General features: G+C 41.4%; 3 protein-coding genes across 3 annotated transcripts; 2 read left to right on the forward strand and 1 right to left on the reverse strand.

Annotated features, from left to right (window-relative positions):
* Nucleotides 1–2,873: 2,873 nt before the first annotated feature.
* Nucleotides 2,874–10,359, reverse strand: LOC311140504 (tRNA N(3)-cytidine methyltransferase METTL6-like). Its single transcript, XM_084175592.1, has 5 exons — nt 9,806–10,359; nt 9,595–9,729; nt 9,334–9,504; nt 9,099–9,240; nt 2,874–3,982 (listed from the first exon to the last, which is right to left on the reverse strand). The coding sequence occupies exons 1-5, from the start codon at nt 10,106–10,108 to the stop codon at nt 3,828–3,830; spliced, it is 906 nt and encodes a 301-aa protein (XP_084031718.1). The 5' UTR covers nt 10,109–10,359; the 3' UTR covers nt 2,874–3,827.
* Nucleotides 10,360–10,569: 210 nt separating this feature from the next.
* Nucleotides 10,570–13,598, forward strand: LOC311140505 (ELL-associated factor 1-like). The gene is made up of 6 exons (XM_084175593.1): nt 10,570–10,823; nt 11,436–11,530; nt 11,677–11,813; nt 11,933–12,111; nt 12,228–12,473; nt 12,602–13,598. Exons 1-6 carry the CDS (start codon nt 10,721–10,723, stop codon nt 12,646–12,648), a joined length of 807 nt encoding a protein of 268 aa, XP_084031719.1. The 5' UTR covers nt 10,570–10,720; the 3' UTR covers nt 12,649–13,598.
* Nucleotides 13,599–14,445: 847 nt separating this feature from the next.
* On the forward strand, nt 14,446–17,080 carry LOC311139698 (uncharacterized protein). The gene is made up of 3 exons (XM_084174617.1): nt 14,446–15,283; nt 15,745–15,853; nt 16,047–17,080. Exons 1-3 carry the CDS (start codon nt 14,469–14,471, stop codon nt 16,572–16,574), a joined length of 1,452 nt encoding a protein of 483 aa, XP_084030743.1. The 5' UTR covers nt 14,446–14,468; the 3' UTR covers nt 16,575–17,080.
* The last annotated feature ends 2,424 nt before the right edge of the window (nt 17,081–19,504 follow it).

The following is a 19,504-nucleotide window of genomic DNA, read 5'->3' on the forward strand; positions in this document are numbered from 1 at the left end:
AAGGTCACGCCCCCTTCCTTGTTTTCATTTCCCATGCCCATCAGAGGGGAAAAGAGAGAAGCAGAGGATGGCAGGCATGCAGATTGAGGGGGGTGATTGTTTTGACAGTTATGTAACTCAGACTGTCTGGCTGCTCACATTAAAGCCAGAGGACAGACCAGTTAGACCACCAGTTTGAACACCAGTTCACTGCCAGTGTTAATAATGGGGAGGAAGAAAATCAACCAGTCAGGAAAACCTCAATGACTTTTTCCACAGCGCTCCAATCTGATGGGGTCGTGTCCCGTTCGGAAACCCGTCTAGTCCTTGGAATACATCCGCTACCCATTCACTGACAAGAGAATCACGTGCCCCATTTAGGAGGAGAATCAAATATATTGTATATAGCCTACTTATTGTATGTAGGATGGCTGTGATCAGGGGGGAGTGGGAGTATACAGTATATGAAGAACCAATGTGAAATCAGGATTAGTATTTCAATAGGTATTCATAACTGCATACACAACATTGTTTCGCCAATACTTTTCAAAACCATAAGCACCAAAAAGCCACATCTAGGACTGTGAACACTTTTTTTTTTTTTTACTGAAACCAATATAAGTCAATATCATTAAGGAAGGGATCCCTTCCACAGAGGAAACAGTGTACTCGCCTCATCTCACAAGCGTTTAGCTTCCCACATTACATCACTGTAACTACTATCAAAATCACAAGGACATCTACAGTAGTCAGCATGTTCTGTCCACCCAAAGGAACGTGTCTGAATAACAGGATATGTCAAACCCCTCCAGATATAGAGTACTAGAAGGCTATGTCCTCTTCAGTGCTCTCTTCCACTGTGGAGCAGAGCTGACCTCAGCCTGAGCATGTGCGTGTGTGAGAGACTTTTCTACAGGAAGTGCCCTCTCTATAAAGGAAATGACACAGCAATATAAGAGAGACGGATCTTGGCATGGTCCTGCTTAGTAGGGCGGAACGTTCAGAACATTTAGAATTGAGATGGATTGTGTAGTTCGGACAACGCTGATAGATATGCACTATATTTGATCTCTGAGACACACTGAACATTCTGCCCATTTGAATAAGGTGAGAGTGAAAAAGAGAGGGGGAGAGAAATATGTAATCATACGCTGCAATCCCTCCTATCACATTCCTCTTATGCAATATCATCACACTCATGAGGGCTCCACTTCACAAAACATTCCAGGTACTTATAGCGTCTTCATATACAAAGGATCCTAAGAGGCTGATAATGATCACTTAGTGCTGTAAATGTTTAGGGGAAAGTGCCAAGTGTTATAGCAGTGGGTGAATGTGGACTGGATTACATTAAGAGAACATTGTTGGGGGTAGAGGCTCACAATAATGATTTGCCTGGACCATCAGTAAGAACCCTCGTCACGCGACAGAAAGACGGGCGCCACTTGTTTATGTGTGTGTGTGTGTGTGTAGAGGAAGGATCAGGGTGTGTCCCTGCATCCCGAACATTACAATGGTGACAGGTGATTAGTAATGAGTGATGATGGGGACCTTGAATAGGACTGGGAGCACCTGTGTACTCCCTCAATGACTAATTGTGTTGCTATAGACTTCCTATTGACAGGATATGGAAATGGAGCGTACTGTGCTTATTCACTATCCACTGGGCACACACTGGTTGAATCAACGTTGTTTCCACCTCATTTTAATGAAATGACGTTGAACCAACGTGGAATAGACGTTGAATTGACATCTGTGCCCAGTGGGTAGGGTCGGTCTGACCTAGGCGCTGCACTGATTATCTGATCTATAAATCAACCCAATTTGTAAACAAATGATAAATCCCTTTCATAGAGATTAATGTCAGTGAAACTGTGCAAAGCCTTTCTCTCTTGCGGACAGACGTTAACATAAAGTAGATGCAAGATTTTGGTTCTGGGTTGCCGAAATCATGCTCAGACCCACGTGAACCTACCTGGTGATATAAAGAACCCTTTTAAACGGCAGTGCTTTGCCATCCTCTACTGTATCAGTAAACCCTGTATAGGCTATAAAAAGCCAGAAGGGAGCTGGCCTTTGAGCCCCAAGTGTCCAGCAGACAGTGTCTGGTGGGGTTGCGGCATTTCACTGAATGTCAGACTCCTCATGTACTGTGGATCTAGCTGCCCTCACGTTCCTGATGATGTGAGAGGAGTGACACGTGTTCCCTTGTCTCATCTCCCAAAGGTGACATGGCACAAACCCACACTGACCCAGCCCACTGCTGGAAAGGGCAAACGCGTGGTGGGGGCAGTTCCACATGAAAAAATACACACCAAAAACCTGCACGTGCACATAAGCACACACACAGAAACGTGCACACACACACGCCTAGATAGGACAAACACCTGTAGAGGTCTTTGAAAAGGTGACATGTGAGTAATAATTTCAGGTGCTTGCTGGTGACTCATCCTACCACAGGGTCAGGGGTGACTTTGTGGTGTCACAGATGGATGCATTTGGAGGGGGGACTGAAAAAAGAGGTGGTCTCAAAAACAAATCCAGATGCTCGTTGTTCAGTGCCTAAAGACATAAAAGCAGAGGTATTCTTGTATGTAGTGGCAACTTAAAAATATAAGGAACTGTTACTGTTACGCTAAAACAAATCCTGCCCACTCAAAATCATTAGGTGCATAATCTCGGACACCAAGAACTAAAATCTTGCATAATTGTGTCAGATATGTTACATGCATCTGTCCACGAGAGATTATTAGGTGCATGACATCTACATTAAACCATCACATTTACATTTTTAGAAGTCAACATGGGTTTGCCAAGTATGCACATTGTGTATGAATGCTAGGTAAAAATGATAAATTGGAAATATAAAACAAATTGAGCAGGATAAAAAATATGAGACAATATTTATTTTGACTGTAACCAAGGAGCACTTGATGTTACATATTTTATACAGGTTTTGTTGCCCCCTTGTGGTAAAAAAAATGTGATTGGAAAAGATGGCAGCAAAAAATAGTATTGGAACTTTAACAACTCTGAAACTACACATCCAAACCATTCTCTCTAAGAAATTCTCCATCATATACACATATAGTTTTATCATTGGTGTAAAGTAACTAAGTAAAAATACTTTAAAGTACTACTTAAGTAGTTTTTTGGATTCTGTACTTTACCATTTTATGTTTTACAACTTTTACTTCACTACATTACTAAAGAAAATATGTACTTTTTACTCCCATACATTTTCCCTGACACCCAAAAGTACTTGTTACATTTCGAATGCTTAGCATGACAGGAAAAGAGTCAAATTCACATACTTATCAAGTGAACGCGCAGTCATCACTAATGCCTCTAATCTGGCGGACTTCACTAAACACAAATGCTTTGTTTGTAAATTATGTCTGAGTGTTGGAGTGTGCCCCTGGCTATTGTTAAATAAAAAATAAATTGTGCTGTCTGGTTTGCTTAATATAAGGAATTATAAATTATTTATAGCATTTACTTTTACTTTTGATACTTAAGTATATTTTAGCAATGACATTTACTCTTGATACCTAAGGATATTTAAAACCACATCATTTTAGACTTTTACTCAAGTAGTATTTTAGTGGGTAGCTTTCACTTTTACTTTAGTCATTTTCTATTAAGGTATCTTTACTTTTACTCAAGTATGACAATTGGGTACTTTTTCCACCACTGAGTTTTATTAATAAAAAAACATTTTCAAACAAACGGCACTTGATCAGCAATACGGCAGTGTAGGCTTTTGTCCAATGATATCTGTTTATATATGAAGGTTTCAGTCCATTTGTGCCTTTGAAGGTTTCAAACATTTGTTGCGGAAAGGGACTTCAGGAGCTCTGTAATTGATCTGGCCTTCGGAACTTGCTTTGAAGGAACACCCTGGGCACACAAAGTCCCTCCTTCTTATTGACCGTTTCTCGTAGCACGTACTCATTGGTTACACTCTCGAACCCCGCCCCTCTGAACAGGTCAGCTAGGAGCTCTGAAACACAGAAGGTTCAGATGAACATTGTACATTGATTGTGACAGCCGGTTAAATGGCGTCCCTTGACAAGGCAAGAACAAGATGTATGTCAGGAGAAGTGCAGTATTATCATAAGGAGAGTTAGACTTGGAATACGGAGGAGGAATGGAGGGAAAAAGAGAGGCAGAGGAGGTCTAAGAGAGAGAGAGGGAGGAAGAGGGTGAGCTTGAGTCGGTTAAAAATGGCAGAAAAAAGGGAGATGGTTTGTTAAAGGAGAATGGTAGAAAGTGTAAGCAGAGTGAGTTGAAGACAGGAGGAGAAATGGAAGTGAATGAGGGCGAAGTATCGGAGGTGGTCGGTGTGGTGAAGTTCTCGGAGCCCGAGGCTTGCACCGAGGGTCAGGATAAAGATGAGTCTGTGACAGTAGGAGTGAAGTTTTTGGAAAAAGTGGACCCTTGCCTTTTGGCTGATCCATTTGTGGTTTCAGGTTGGGTGAAAACAGAGTTGGGTGCTGTGGAATCGGTGAGGGTAACCAGAAGTGGTCTAGTGATAATTGTTTGTGTTTCTGCTGGTCAGAGGGAGCAGGAGCTCCGTGTTAAATGAATGGGGGAAAGAGATGTGAATTGTTTTGCTCTCAAGAAAAGGGCGCCATTGAAAGGAGTGATTACTGGGGTAGCGGTAAATGTGAAAGCTGACCAACTGAAGGGGAAGATTCCCGTGTTTGTGATGCTCGTCGTTTGGTGAGACGCAGACAGGGTGGCGTGAGTGGAGAAACAGTAGAGTCATTGTCTGTTCTTTTGAGTTTTGCCCGACAAAGTGATATTAGGATATACAGTGGGGGAAAAAAGTATTTAGTCAGCCACCAATTGTGCAAGTTCTCCCACTTAAAAAGATGAGAGAGGCCTGTAATTTTCATCATAGGTCCACGTCAACTATGACAGACAAATTGAGGAAAAAATTTCCAGAAAATCACATTGTAGGATTTTTAATGAATTTATTTGCAAATTATGGTGGAAAATAAGTATTTAGTCACCTACAAACAAGCAAGATTTCTGGCTCTCACAGACCTGTAACTTCTTCTTTAAGAGGCTCCTCTGTCCTCCACTCGTTACCTGTATTAATGGCACCTGTTTGAACTTGTTATCAGTATAAAAGACACCTGTCCACAACCTCAAACAGTCACACTCCAAACTCCACTATGGCCAAGACCAAAGAGCTGTCAAAGGACACCAGAAACAAAATTGTAGACCTGCACCAGGCTGGGAAGACTGAATCTGCAATAGGCAAGCAGCTTGGTTTGAAGAAATCAACTGTGGGAGCAATTATTAGGAAATGGAAGACATACAAGACCACTGATAATCTCCCTCGATCTGGGGCTCCACGCAAGATCTCACCCCGTGGGGTCAAAATGATCACAAGAACGGTGAGCAAAAATCCCAGAACCACACAGGGGACCTAGTGAATGACCTGCAGAGAGCTGGGACCAAAGTAACAAAGCCTACCATCAGTAACACACTACGCCGCCAGGGACTCAAATCCTGCAGTACAAGACGTGTCCCCCTGCTTAAGCCAGTACATGTCCAGGCCCGTCTGAAGTTTGCTAGAGTGCATTTGGATGATCCAGAAGAGGATTGGGAGAATGTCATATGGTCAGATGAAACCAAAATAGAACTTTTTGGTAAAAACTCAACTCGTCGTGTTTGGAGGACAAAGAATGTTGAGTTGCATCCAAAGAACACCATACCTACTGTGAAGCATGGGGGTGGAAACATCATGCTTTGGGGCTGTTTTTCTGCAAAGGGACCAGGACGACTGATCCGTGTAAAGGAAAGAATGAATGGGGCCATGTATCGTGAGATTTTGAGTGAAAACCTCCTTCCATCAGCAAGGGTATTGAAGATGAAACGTGGCTGGGTCTTTCAGCATGACAATGATCCCAAACACACCGCCCAGGCAACAAAGGAGTGGCTTCGTAAGAAGCATTTCAAGGTCCTGGAGTGGCCTAGCCAGTCTCCAGATCTCAACCCCATAGAAAATCTTTGGAGGGAGTTGAATGTCCGTGTTGCCCAGCGACAGCCCCAAAACATCACTGTTCTAGAGGAGATCTGCATGGAGGAATGGGACAAAATACCAGCAACAGTGTGTGAAAACCTTGTGAAGACTTACAGAAAACGTTTGACCTGTGTCATTGCCAACAAAGGGTATATAACAAAGTATTGAGAAACTTTTGTTGTTGACCAAATACTTATTTTCCACCATAATTTGCAAATAAATTCATAAAAAATCCTACAACGTGATTTTCTGGAAATAAATTCTCATTTTGTCTGTCATGGTTGACGTGTACCTATGATGAAAATTACAGGCCTCTCTCATATTTTTAAGTGGTAGAACTTGCACAATTGGTGGCTGACTAAATACTTTTTTCCCCCACTGTATAAGTTATCCTGTACGAGCTTTTGTGCTGAATACATTACATTGTTACAGGTGTCAAGCTTATGGGCTTGTGGCAGCAGTGTGTAGGAGGGAGGTTCCTAGGTGTGAGAAGTGTGCAGAAGGGCATAGGACAAAGGAATGTGTAGCATTGGGGAAAGCAGTGGTATGTGTTAATTGTAGGGGTGCCCATGCAAGAGAGGCAGGTTGAGGTTTCCAGGGTTAGAGTAGTGCAGAAGTTGTCATATGCTGAGGCAGTGAAGAAAGTAGAGGAAGATGGGTCAAGGGGAAGGGATCCTGAGAGGAGTGGTGTGAGAAGTAGATCTATACCAGTACAGAGGGATAAACCAACAAGTGATATACACTACCAGTCAAAAGTTTGGACACACCTACTCATTCAAGGGTTTTTCTTTATTTTTACATTATAGAATAATAGTGTACATCAAAACTATGATATAACACATATGGAATGTAGTAACCAAAAAAGTGTTAAACAAATCTAAATGTATTTTATATTTGAGATTCTTCAAATAGCCACCCTTTGCCATGATGACAGCTTTGCACACTCTTGGCATTCTCTCAACCAGCTTCATGAGGTAGTCACCTGGAATGCATTTCAATTAACAGGTGTGCCTTCTTAAAAGGTTAATTTGTGGAATTTATTTCCTTCTTAATGCGTTTGAGCCAATCAGTTGTGGTGTGACAAGGTAGGGGTGGTATACAGAAGATAGCCCTATTTGGTAAAATACCAAGTCCATATTATGGCAAGAACAGCTCAAATAAGTTAAGAGAAAAGACAGTCCATCATTACTTTAAGACATGAAAGTCAGTTAATATGGAACATTTCAAGAACCTTTAAAGTTTCTTCAAGTGCAGTCGCAAAAATCATCAAGCGCTATGATGAAACTGGCTCTCATGAGGACCGCCACAGGAATGGAAGACCCAGAGTTACCTCTGCTGCAGAGGATAAGTTCATTAGACTTACCAGCCTCAGAAATTGCAACCCAAATAAATGCATCACAGAGTTCAAGTCACAGACACATCTCAACATCAACTGTTCAGAGGGGACTGTGTGGATCAGGCCTTCATGGTCGAATTGCTGCAAAGAAACCACTACTAAAGGACACCAATAATAAGAAGAGACCTGCTTGGGTCAAGAAACACGAGCAATGGACATTAGACCGGTGGAAATGTGTCCTTTGGTCTGGAGTGCACGGAAGATCTCCGCATGTGTATTTCCCACCGTAAAGCATGGAGGAGGAGGTGTTATGGTGTGGGGGTGCTTTGCTGGTGACACTGTCTGTGATTTATTTAGAATTCAAGGCACACTTAACCAGCATGGCTACCACAGCATTCTGAAGCGATACGCCATCCCATCTGGTTTGGGCTTAGTGGGACTATTATTTGTTTTTCAACAGGACAATGACCCAACACACCTCCAGGCTGTGTAAGGGCTATTTTACCAAGAAGGAGAAAGATGGAGTGCTGCATCAGATGACCTGGCCTCCACTATTCTCCGACCTCAACCCAATTGAGATGGTTTGGGATGAGTCGGACCGCAGAGTGAAGGAAAAGCAGCCAACCCAGCTCAGGATATGTGGGAACTCCTTCAAGACTGTTGGAAAAGCATTCCAGGTGATGATGGTTGAGAGAATGCCAAGAGTGTGCAAAGTTGTCATCAAGGCAAAGTGTGGCTATTTGAAGAATCTCAAGTATAAAATATATTTTGATTTGTTTAACACTTTTTGGGTTAGTACATGATTCCATGTGTTATTTTATAGTTTTGATGTCTTCACTATTATTATACAATGTAGAAAATTGTATAAAATAAAGAAAAACCCTTGAATGAGTAGGTGTGTCCAAACTTTTGACTGGTACTGTATGTTTCAGTAAGATTGGATTTTTGCCATTTATAGCAATGGTTATCAACTCTACTGCAGGGCTGGAACGTAAGTCGCAGAAAATAGAGGTTGTGGTGGCAGCTACGGAGAGGTATTTTGGTGGTCAAGACTTGACATCAGAAGAGTTTCAGGGTGTGTTAAGTGGCGGTGTCCCATCCTTTCAGGCTGTTGGCCTGAAATAGGACTAAATAGATTTAAATAGTGGAGTATGGTATTTTATTTTTAATTTTTATGTTTTGTGAGTGTAGTGTTAGATGGTAGGGTATTAGTATTATTATCTGTTTGTATAATTTTTTAAAAAGAAAAGTATAAGGGAGTTATACTCCAGTCTAGTAGGTGGCGGTAATGCAACATTTATTGGATGCCAACTGCCGTTAAACCTCATCGAAGAAGAAAAACGTATAAACATTTACATTTTACATTTTAGTCATTTAGCAGACGCTCTTATCCAGAGCGACTTACAGGAGCAATTAGGGTTAAGTGCCTTGCTCAAGGGCACATTTACGTCATTTAGCAGACGCTCTTATCCAGAGCGACTACAAATTGGTGCATTCACCCTATAGCCAGTGGGATAACCACTTTACAATTATACTTTTTTTTTTTTTTTTGGGGGGGGGGGGGGGGTAGAAGGATTACTTTATCCTATCCCAGGTGTTCCTTAAAGAAAGAGTCCCATAGAAGAGACCGACTGCTTACTGCTTGTGCGTTATGTGATGAGAGAAAGAAAGAAAGACAAAAAAAAGCTAAAAGAACTACTACGAGGGAAAATGTAGGAGAGGAAAGAGAAAGAGTAATGGACTGACCTTTGGAGAAGAAATAAGACCTGGTGCCGTCCTGCCTGACGTAGAAGTTCTCTCCCAGTTTGTTTCCGGCCTTAAACCTCATCATGGCGTGGTCATACAGGCCATAGTCCCTGAACAGAATGATGCCCCCTGGCTTCAGAACCTGACACAGAGTATGTCAATTCAGTCACAAGTTATTTTGAGGGTGTTTAAAGTGTTTACTGCAGTTTCATGCTTTTCCTCAGCCCTGTCTCACCCTGTAAATGTTGTCCAGAGCCTGCTGCATCTTGTCTGGGTGGATGGCTGAGAGGACGAATATGAGCGTGGCCACATCCACACTGCCCACTGGGACATTACCCCTCAGATCATCTTTAGTCAGGTCACACTGGAACGCACTGCAGCGCTCAGTGCAGTACAGGGAGTGTTGCTGAGGACAAAGAGAAAATGACTCTGGACATCAGGGTTGTTTTGTTAAAAGTCTCACTGGCTCCGGGTCATTAGTGGTACATCTTCTTACCTTCACAAACTCCACAGCTCGTGGTGAGAAGTCACAGGCATAGACAAAGATGTTGAGGTCTTCCTCCAGTAGTGGGAAGATGCAGTTCCCAACCCCACAGCCAGCTTCAAGCAGGACCAGCCTCTGGGCTTCAAACTGAGAGAGAGAAACGTACCAAATTGAGATGCACCCCTAGTTGGGAACCTAACAACATCCTACACCATCTTCTTACCTCAAGGCACACTTTCAGTTCTTCAAACTCTCTGGTGGTCCAATGCCTATCCTTGAAAAAGTTTGTAGTGTTCCTTTTGTAAAACAAGTCCCAGTTTTTCTGTGCCTCCTTTTCCAACTTTATCTGCTTGAAGTCAGACACCAAAGTCTGGTCACCTGTCAGTTTCTCTATCTCTTTCTCATTCAAAGTCCTGCCAGTAGATGTTTTGCTTTGGACAGGTTGGGTAAGACATGGCAATCCGTCTTTGGGTTCCTCTCCAGGGAGTACAACATTGGCTGTGTCGTCTTGCTTTGATAGTGCCATAACTTGTACGACTGTAGGTAACGGTAGTAGCTAATAGCAGAACTTCCTTGACATTCTCAAATCTATTATATTTCATCAATCCATATTAAATGATCCAGCTAATATTAATAGGTGGTACTAACACATTGTAGTGTTAGATAGACTGCTAATGAAAATGCACGAAATATTTCCACATACATTTTTAATGAACGCAAATGTTCCAGAAATGTTCTAAGATTTATCGTGTGGCATGTAGTCTTCTTCGTCCGTGTGGGAACAGTGTTTGATTACGATGATTCCGGCCTGTTTATATCAGTCAGTAAAAACGTTGTACTTATTCGTGTGAGTGAAATTATTATACTTATAGATAATAATACATTGTTACTAATTCTAAGGTACTAAATATGCTGATTTGTGGGTGTTTCCTTTGGAGTCAAACCAAGCAGGGATCTCAGATCCTATCGGTGACATTTCAGCACTGGAACAAAACAGGAAAATAAGTGGTCATGTGACGTATGGATTGTTTTGCTGAACAGCTTAGCTAGCTGCATAGCTAGCTAAAGTAGCTTATCATTAAGTGTTATAAAGCAGCATATTTTAAATACATGTGAATCTTAAACTTCCAGCAGAGTCATGAATGGGAGTACAAATCCGCTCTTGGACAAAGAAGAACATGTTTTGAAGCTCGGAGAGAGCTTTGAGAAGAGGCCAAAATCGTCATTTCACACCATCAGATGTTAGTAGCCAGACAATATTTTTAGTGATTAAGTATAAATGTGTAAATATGTTACGTTTATTTTACTAGACCCAACTTTAGTCACGCCTTTTGGTAAGTTAGATAATGTTAGCTAACTATCTTCGTCAGCTAGCTAACGTTATCTAACAATATAGCTAGTTACTGTTAGTTAACTAGCTTGATTACAAAAAACTAAACGTTACGAGGTACGTTACGAGCAAAAATATTGTAATCAGATTACAAATACTTTTGAAAAACTAGGTAGCGTAGCTAGGTGATTACTTTTAAATTCAGAAAGGATGTTTGCGAAAAAAATACATTAACATCTTTCTATTTTCACAATGACATTCAATTCAGTACTGAAAAAAGGCGCAAGTTTAAGGTTGTTCCACCTGAGCGAGTCTGACCACAAATCAGAGACCACAATGATAACACACCAAATGCGTTTAATGTGTCATTTTTGACTTCTTCTAATGCCTCTTAAAGGGAAAGTAATCAGATTACGTTACTGAGTTTGGGTAATCCAAAAGTTAGGTTACTGATTACAATTTTGGACAGGTAACTAGTATTTCTGACCTTATAATTACCTTTCTCACTCTTTCACACTTGTAGATGATTTCAAACCAGCTTCAATTGACACAAGCTGCGAGGGAGAGTTGCAAGTCGGTAAAGGAGAGGAAGTCACCATCACATTACCTCACATTCCAGTAAGAATGGGTGTTTTTTAGTTACTCAGCTGTGGTCTTTTGCCTGTGCTGTACAATAACAAAAGTTATTTCTGATAACTCCACTGCAGAAAGATGAAAGCAAACGGTTTACTTGATCATGATACTTGTTATTGTGCTGTTCCCAGGGCTCTACACCACCCATGACAGTATTCAAAGGGAATAAGAGGCCATATCAGAAAGACTGTGTTCTTATCATCAATCATGACACTGGGGAGTACATGCTGGAGAAGTTGAGCAGTAGTATCCAGGTCAAGAAAACTAGGTGAGGGGTTAACCAAAACACTGTCTCAAAAATGCATAGTAACAATTAACCTTTAGGAGAAATGTGTTTTGCAGATCATTTGTGACAGTAGATGTGCAGCTGTTGACTTTGTTTTTCAGAGTGGAGGGCAGCAGTAAGATCCAGGCCAGGATTGAGCAGCAGTCGGTGCGTGCAACTGTCCCCCAGCCTCCAGCGCAGTTCCGTGCCCCCACTAAGCCTGGTGCAGTGGCCAAGACCTCCCCCTCCCCTTCCAAGGACAACCCCTCCCCTGAGCCCCAGCTAGATGACATCAAGAGAGGTGAGCCTCTGCATGTGTTGCCACCACTTTTACCATGTGATCATTCTTGTTTCTGTATTGACTTTGACTGTGTCCTGACTCTATTGCCTCTCTCGCCCCCTCCTGTCCTGGCACAGAGCTGCGAGCGGAGGTGGAGGTTATTGAACAAATGAGTAGCAGTAGCGGCAGCAGCTCATCTGACTCGGCCAGTGGCTCTGGTAGTGGGGACGACAGCTCCAGCAGTGATGGGGAGCATGACGCCCCTCATCCCCAACCTGTCCCACTCCCTCTCCCCCACATCCAGCCCTCCCCCAACCGTAACCCCATGGCCAACGGAGGAGCAGACAGGCAACCGGGCAGCAACCAGCTGATGAACACACTCAGTGAGTACCAGGACTGGTAGGGCCAGTGTAGCACTCTACGTTGGGGGGACTACTAATAATGTATCTCTCAATAGAAGTCTGTAGGTGGTGGTTGCAATGTAGTAATGTGTGTGTTTGTGTGTCCACAGGGAATGACCTCCAGTTGAGCGAGTCAGGCAGCGACAGTGATGACTGAACTGCCCCCAGTCTCTCTCCTGCTCGCTCTCTCTACCTCTCATTATCACACCATCTTGCTCCCTTCTTTCTTCTCTTTGCCTGGTGCCATTTTTTCATTGCTGTGGTAACTGACCCAACTGTAAAACCTGGTTTTATTGTATTTTTAATATCTCTGAGAAGCCAGCCAACCTGGAGATGTAATAGTGTATTTTTGATTAGCTGTATATTTTGATTTGTATTTTTTAAAACCTTTTACATATGAAAACATGCTAAAGAATATATATATATATTAGAATGCATATACATATTTTCTGTAGTTAGAGCTCCTAGTTGTATCAACTTGTATCACAAGTCTTTTTTTTCTTGTTTCATCACAGGGGGAGGGGCTTATTTGGACTATATCACCCCAGCCTCCCTATTTATCTGCAAATCAAAAGAAGGCACTGAAAGCATTTCACCCATTCCATGTTTTTATCAGTATCATGACACTTTCAAAATCAGTATTTTAAGAGGCAAGGATACAGCTCACATTGATCTAAGCTATAGATGATACTAAAGGACATACTCATATTTTTAACGTAGCATCAGATTCTAAAGTTTACATTTACCACTTACTAAAGGTTTTAGCTGGAATATTGACCTGTTCTGGTGAACATCAGTAACAGGTAAATGGTAGTAAATTAGCCTGGGTCAATGCTTTACATGTCAAAGCACTTTAGTTGAATTGTAATATCATCACTTTCAGCGGTTTCCACCAAAAATATTTTGCATTGCTTTTAACAGCACCTAACCAACACCCAGTACTTAGAGTTCACCATACCCTTTATCGCTGATCTACTATTTCCACATCTATCATTTGACTTTCTGATTCTGTCTCACTCAATAGCTAGGTTTCCATCCAATTGGTGACAGATTTTAATGTGAATGTTGTAAAATCCGTATAAAAACAATATGTGCATATTCCCACCAGAGATGTTTGCATCAAATTGACTTGTTGGGGATAACAGTATGTGCGTGATGACTTATTGCACATAAAAACAACTTTTGCGATTTAATTCCCATGTACCGAATAAAAAATAGAAATTAAATGGGTTTCCATCGCATTTTAAACTCTACTGAAGAAATATTGCATTATATTGCGAATCTCCGGTGTTGGCACGTGCGCTCTAGCCAACAGCTCGCAGATAGGCTAGTCTACATGATGAGATTGTTATGGATCAGAGCGTGATTATTTTTATTTGTCAAGCATCGATCATATTTATTGGAAAGGCGCATCAAGCTCATCACAGTGCACTTTCACCACCCTTCATTTATTTCATTTAGGCTAATAAACTGCATGCTTTCCCGAGTCGTAGTGGAGGATGACGCAATATCATCACGTGACTCCAAATTTACTTCGATATGATAGTTATTATCAGTGGCGGCTGGCCGATAGAGGGCGCTAGGGCGCCGCCCCCTTAAATAAAATTATTTTACAAAATAAAAAAATAAAAATAATAATAATAATAATAAAAACATCAGTATGTCAATATTTGTGTGTTTGAAATATGGAATGCACACAGTAATATGTGTAAGATATGATAGAAAATCATATTCGCAACCTTTCCTCTGCCTGTCAAACGCCTCGTCAGCTCTGGGCGATACAGAAAGTGCCCCGAGGAGGCGGGTCTACGTAGCAGTTAAGCCAATTGCTAATTTAAGATATGAATGTATGACATAAAATGTAGTCAATAAGCGATCTTAAATCGAATCCAAGGAGGGCGATTATTTTATCGCCCCAAGCTCGCCCCTGATAAAATAAGGACCGGGGTCCAGTGACGCCATTTTTACTAGACAACAATGGCGAACGCAAACGTTACTCCTCCAAGACCCAACCCTAACTCGGTGAAATCTCTCCTCCAAGATCCGTTTGAGAGGAGAACTTTGTCAGAGAAAGTTCGGGTGAAAGAGCTGGGCCCAGATCAACCTGACCTCTCAATCAGACAGCAGGCTAGCGAGAAAGGGAAGCAGTATATGCGCGGCTTCTCCCGTAGCTGGTACACCAGGAAGGCTTGGCTAGCTGGGTGCACTGATGCTAATGCTTTATTTTGCTTTCCGTGCTTGCTTTTTAAAACGATGGGGTCAGATTCAGCATGGACAGGTACCGGAGTGAGGGATATGAAGCACCTGTCAGAGAAGGTAAAGAAACATGAGAACACCAGGGCACACATGGACAACTCTGTAAAGCTAGCTGTATTAGGAAGGGTGAACATTGCTACGCAGCTGGATGACGGCCACAGGATTGCGGTGAGGAAACACAATGAGGAGGTGGATAAAAACAGGCACATTCTATCCAAAATTATCGATTGTGTGAAGTTCTGTGGGGCTTTTGAGTTGGCCTTGCGTGGGCACGAGGAGACTGACTCCTCAGACAACCCCGGCATTTTCCGGGGCTTAGTGGATTTTGTTGCCTCCCTCGACAGTGTGCTGGAGGAGCACCTGAAGACAGCTACCGTTTTTAAGGGCACGTCAAAGACGATACAGAACGAGCTGTTGGACTGTATGCTGTCAGTGCTTAAGGATTACATCCTGGAGGAAGTAAAGAGTGCTGATTTTATCGCCATTCAAGCTGACGAGACGACTGACGTTTCCACCCACTGCCAGTTGGTGCTTGTGTGAGTGATTATCATAGAGCCGTCACAATTATATTTGTTTTAGTATTTTAAAAGGAAAGAGAAGACACAATCAGACGTTGATAATAATGCAGGAAAGTACTACACAGTTTGTAATAATTATTCAGGTGTCCACCAGGTCAATTTCTAGAAGAGGCCTAGTTGTTATTGAATATTAACTTTATTGCTAAGTGAACAGCAGAACAAAATGATGTTGCATCCCTCTCACAAATGTAATAGAAAAAGGCTTTAAAACGTAATAACATCAGTTAATTATGTACATCACAGGTTAAAAGCAGTTACTAGACATAGTTTGTGTGTATATACACACTGTCTGTCTGTCTGTCTGTCTGTCTGTCTATATATATATATAAAAGTCACTGGTTGTGTGTTGAGGGGGAATTACAGTGAGTTAAGAAGTCTGATTGCAAGTTATCAAATTAAACTTTATTTTTTGGACCCAGGGCCTCAATTCCCTCTTTGTGTGGGCACAGCGTATCTGACGAGCAGCAACAGCCCATCAAGCGACGGAGGATGCTGGGACCAGGAGAACAACAGAGGTTGGCTATAGAGGTAAGTTGTGATGTAATTGTCAGTGTTTCCCACCTAGAACTTTTTTCAGGCCTGGTAGTATGTAGCCAAAACCCTGAACAATCAGCACCTTGGTAATCATATACTTGAGTTGGACATAGGCATGTGTCAGTCAGGATCACTTGCATCAAAATAGCTTAATTGCAAATTAAAGCTGATGATGTATCTTTTACAGGTATGTGATACCATCCTGAGTCATGCCAAAGAGAGGTTCTCCTTCACCCAGCACCTCATCAGCGCAACACTATTGCACGGAGAGTTGTTCCCACAACACAGTGTGAAGTTCCCCGATACAGCGCTTGAAACAACCGTGGAGGCGTACCCCATGTTGAACAAGGCCAAGCTCAAAACCGAACTGTCCCTCATCTATGAGAACAGTGAGTTCAAGGCTTGTAGTGGTGCAGTGCCCCTGTACCAGTTCTTCATGGAGAACAACCTTCAGAGCACTTTCACAGAGACTGCCAGCCTCCTCAAGATCCTCATCACCACACCCATGACAACTGCTGAGTCAGAATGGTGCTTCTCTACACTGAAAAGGATCAAGACCTTCCTGAGAAACAGCATGACACAGGATCGCCTGAACGCTCTGGCCATGCTCTCCATGGAGAAGAAACTTGTCAGGGACATTCCTGACTTTAATCAAAGGGTCATTGAGAGGTTTGCCACTCAGAAGGACAGACGGGCAAAATTCCTGTACAAATAAGATGACAGACACACACACACAGAGCAGCTCTGGCCGCATGTTTCTTTGTATATAGTTGACCTTAGCATAAAAAATCCAGTTATATATGGTACTCTAGAAAGTCTTAATAGTGTCTTTGCTAATATTACTGTATATAGGTTGTTTTGTATCAATTAATTGTTGCAGTTCTGGAGCACATTAACAATTAGTCACATTTAGTATGATCATAAAATACTGTATGCTATTCTTCCAGTCAAAGGTTTGAGTTCATCCACTTGATATCCATTTCTATATTATACATCCTTTTATACAGTGTAAGATTTCCTATAAACTTTATAATAATTTCATGTTATTGTCCACTTTCCACTCTGTTCTGACAGCATGCCTGTTGCGTTGCCTGTTTACTACCAATGGTGAAAAGTTCACTTTAAATGCAAATGAAAGGCTTGGGTTTGTGTAATATGTTTTTGTGTAAGAATGCCTCAACTTTTTAATATTGGCATTAAATAATTACTGAATGTTTCACTGAGCACTGCTGTCCTGCAGTTTGTGTTAAAATATATCGCGATGGTTACAGGAAAAAAAAAGTATGGCACAGCCCCACCGAGAATATTTTTCACCAGCCGCCACTGGTTATTATGTCAATATAAAGGCGTTTCCACCGTCTTTTCTCGCATAATTAAATTTACAGACACAAAATGATCCCACCTTGTTTAGCGTATTTAGTTTTGTCGACATTTGGAAAGTTTACCAACAAATGTGGGTAAATGGGCGGCAGGTAGCTTAGTGGTTAAGAGCGTTGTGCCAGTAACCGAAAGGTCGCTGGTTCTAATCCCCGAGCTGACTAGGTGAAAAATCTGTCGATGTGCCCTTGAGCAAGGCACTTAACCCTGATTGCTCCTGTAAGTCGCTCTGGATAAGAGCGTCTGCTAAATGACTAAAAAAAATAAAAAAAAAATTTAAAAAAAAAAAAAAAATAATGTGCTGTTTCCATCAGGCCTGTAGTGGCATTTCTTTATCCGACATGAACCTTACTCGCATAAAATGGTTGGATGGAAACGTGGTTACTGGGCCAACCATATATCACTGTCCCAAGTTCCCAACTATATATCACTGGCCTAGTTTCAGACCAGTGTAGACATTTTCAGACGTACCAAAGAAGCAAAACAAGTAGTGACACTGAACTTCTATTTTTACTTAGACATGATGACTTTTCATCAGACTGAGTTATTCATAAAATATAACCGCTGCTATAAATTGACCACTTGTTTTTTCATCAGTTCCATAGATTCAACTGATTTGGAGTGATAGCAGTCACATTGGATCACATCTTTTAATTTAGCAACTGTTGTGACAGTGAATATAATTTGATACTCTATATCATGTAATATAATATAATATAATATAATATGCCATTTAGCAGACGCTTTTATCCAAAGCGACTTACAGTCATGCGTGCATACATTTTTGTGTATGGGTGGTCCCGGGGATCGAACCCACTACCTTGGCGTTACAAGCGCCGTGCTCTACCAGCTGAGCTACAGAGGACCACGTGCCCTATAACAAAACAATTCCTAGTCCAAAAGTCATAACAAATCGATAAAAAGGGTTAAAACAAATATATTGTTGTGTTCTCCATAGAGATGTGACATTGTGGCGTATCTCTGCCATAGTATCCCACTGGGCACATCACGTAATTTCAACGTGGAAATTTGGGTAATATTTGGTTGAGACATTGATCAATGAGCTTTCAACCTTTATTCACCCACTCAAAGAGACAGACAGAAGTTTGTTGAATTTCCATTGTGTTATCACTATGCTTTCAACCATTTAAAAGCACAACAAAGTTAAAATGTTAATACAATGTCAGATATTTTGTATTTATACGACTATTTGTGTTATCACTGTGCATAATCTAATAGCACGACCAAATGACCTGGATTGCAGTTGAAATTACATTAAAAACACAAAGTGCAAGTGATCAATGGTGTTCGACATTCTGCGCAGATTATTATAGCAATTGTGAAAATCTCCACAGACCTGCGGTGTTTGCATGCTATCTTGGGCATGCACGCTTTCTATTATTACTTAAGAAGACATGTATAGTTACTGTGGGCTAGCCTCAAAATGTGGCCATGGTATCACGACTTCCGCGGAGGCTGACTCCCCTCCTTGTTCGGGCAGGTTTCGGCGTTCGTCGTCACGGGTTTACTAGCTACTGCCGATCCCATTCTCATAGGTCCACTTGTCTTGTCAATCACACACACCTGGTGCTCATCACCCTAATTAGTATGTGTATACGTGTTCCCTCTGTTCCCCTTGTCTGTGTGAGTGATTGTTTCATTGTGAGAGCAAGTAGCTCGGTTACTCTTCCATTTGTTATTGCCAAGGTGGAATATTTCCCTTGTGATAGTTTCGTATTGACGCTGGGTGCGTTTTATTTATGTAAACGGAATAAACTCTGGACTTCGGTGTTTTACCTCCTGCGCCTGACTCCTTCATTCACACATGGATGTGTGTTACTCATTTTAAGGTTGAATAAATACTGTTACATTAGTTTGTAAGATAACTTTAGGCTATTTACTGTATTCCAAAAGGCAACCAAATATAAACTTTTTAAAGGATATCTAATGCTTGGATGGTTTCATCTGAGCCACTTGCTTAATCCTATTCTTTAACTTTTATTTTTGGTTTAGTTGGAGACGTGAATCCAACATATCATTTGTTAGCTTGTCGACAAGTTAATAGGATATTTACTGTATTGCAAAAGTTATATTGAATTGTGATTGGTTGTCAACACAACCAAATATCAACATTTTAAGGAGATGTATCTTTTGTGCCACTGACTTAGTATGGCTTTAATTCCAGTTTGTCTACAAATTAATTATTGATATGTTGGATTCATGTCTCCATCTCAACCAATAATCAAAATGAAAGAATAGGATTAAATC

The sequence above is a fragment of the Coregonus lavaretus genome, assembly GCF_964263955.1.
Source record: "Coregonus lavaretus genome assembly, chromosome: 13".
Lineage (NCBI taxonomy): Eukaryota > Metazoa > Chordata > Actinopteri > Salmoniformes > Salmonidae > Coregonus > Coregonus lavaretus.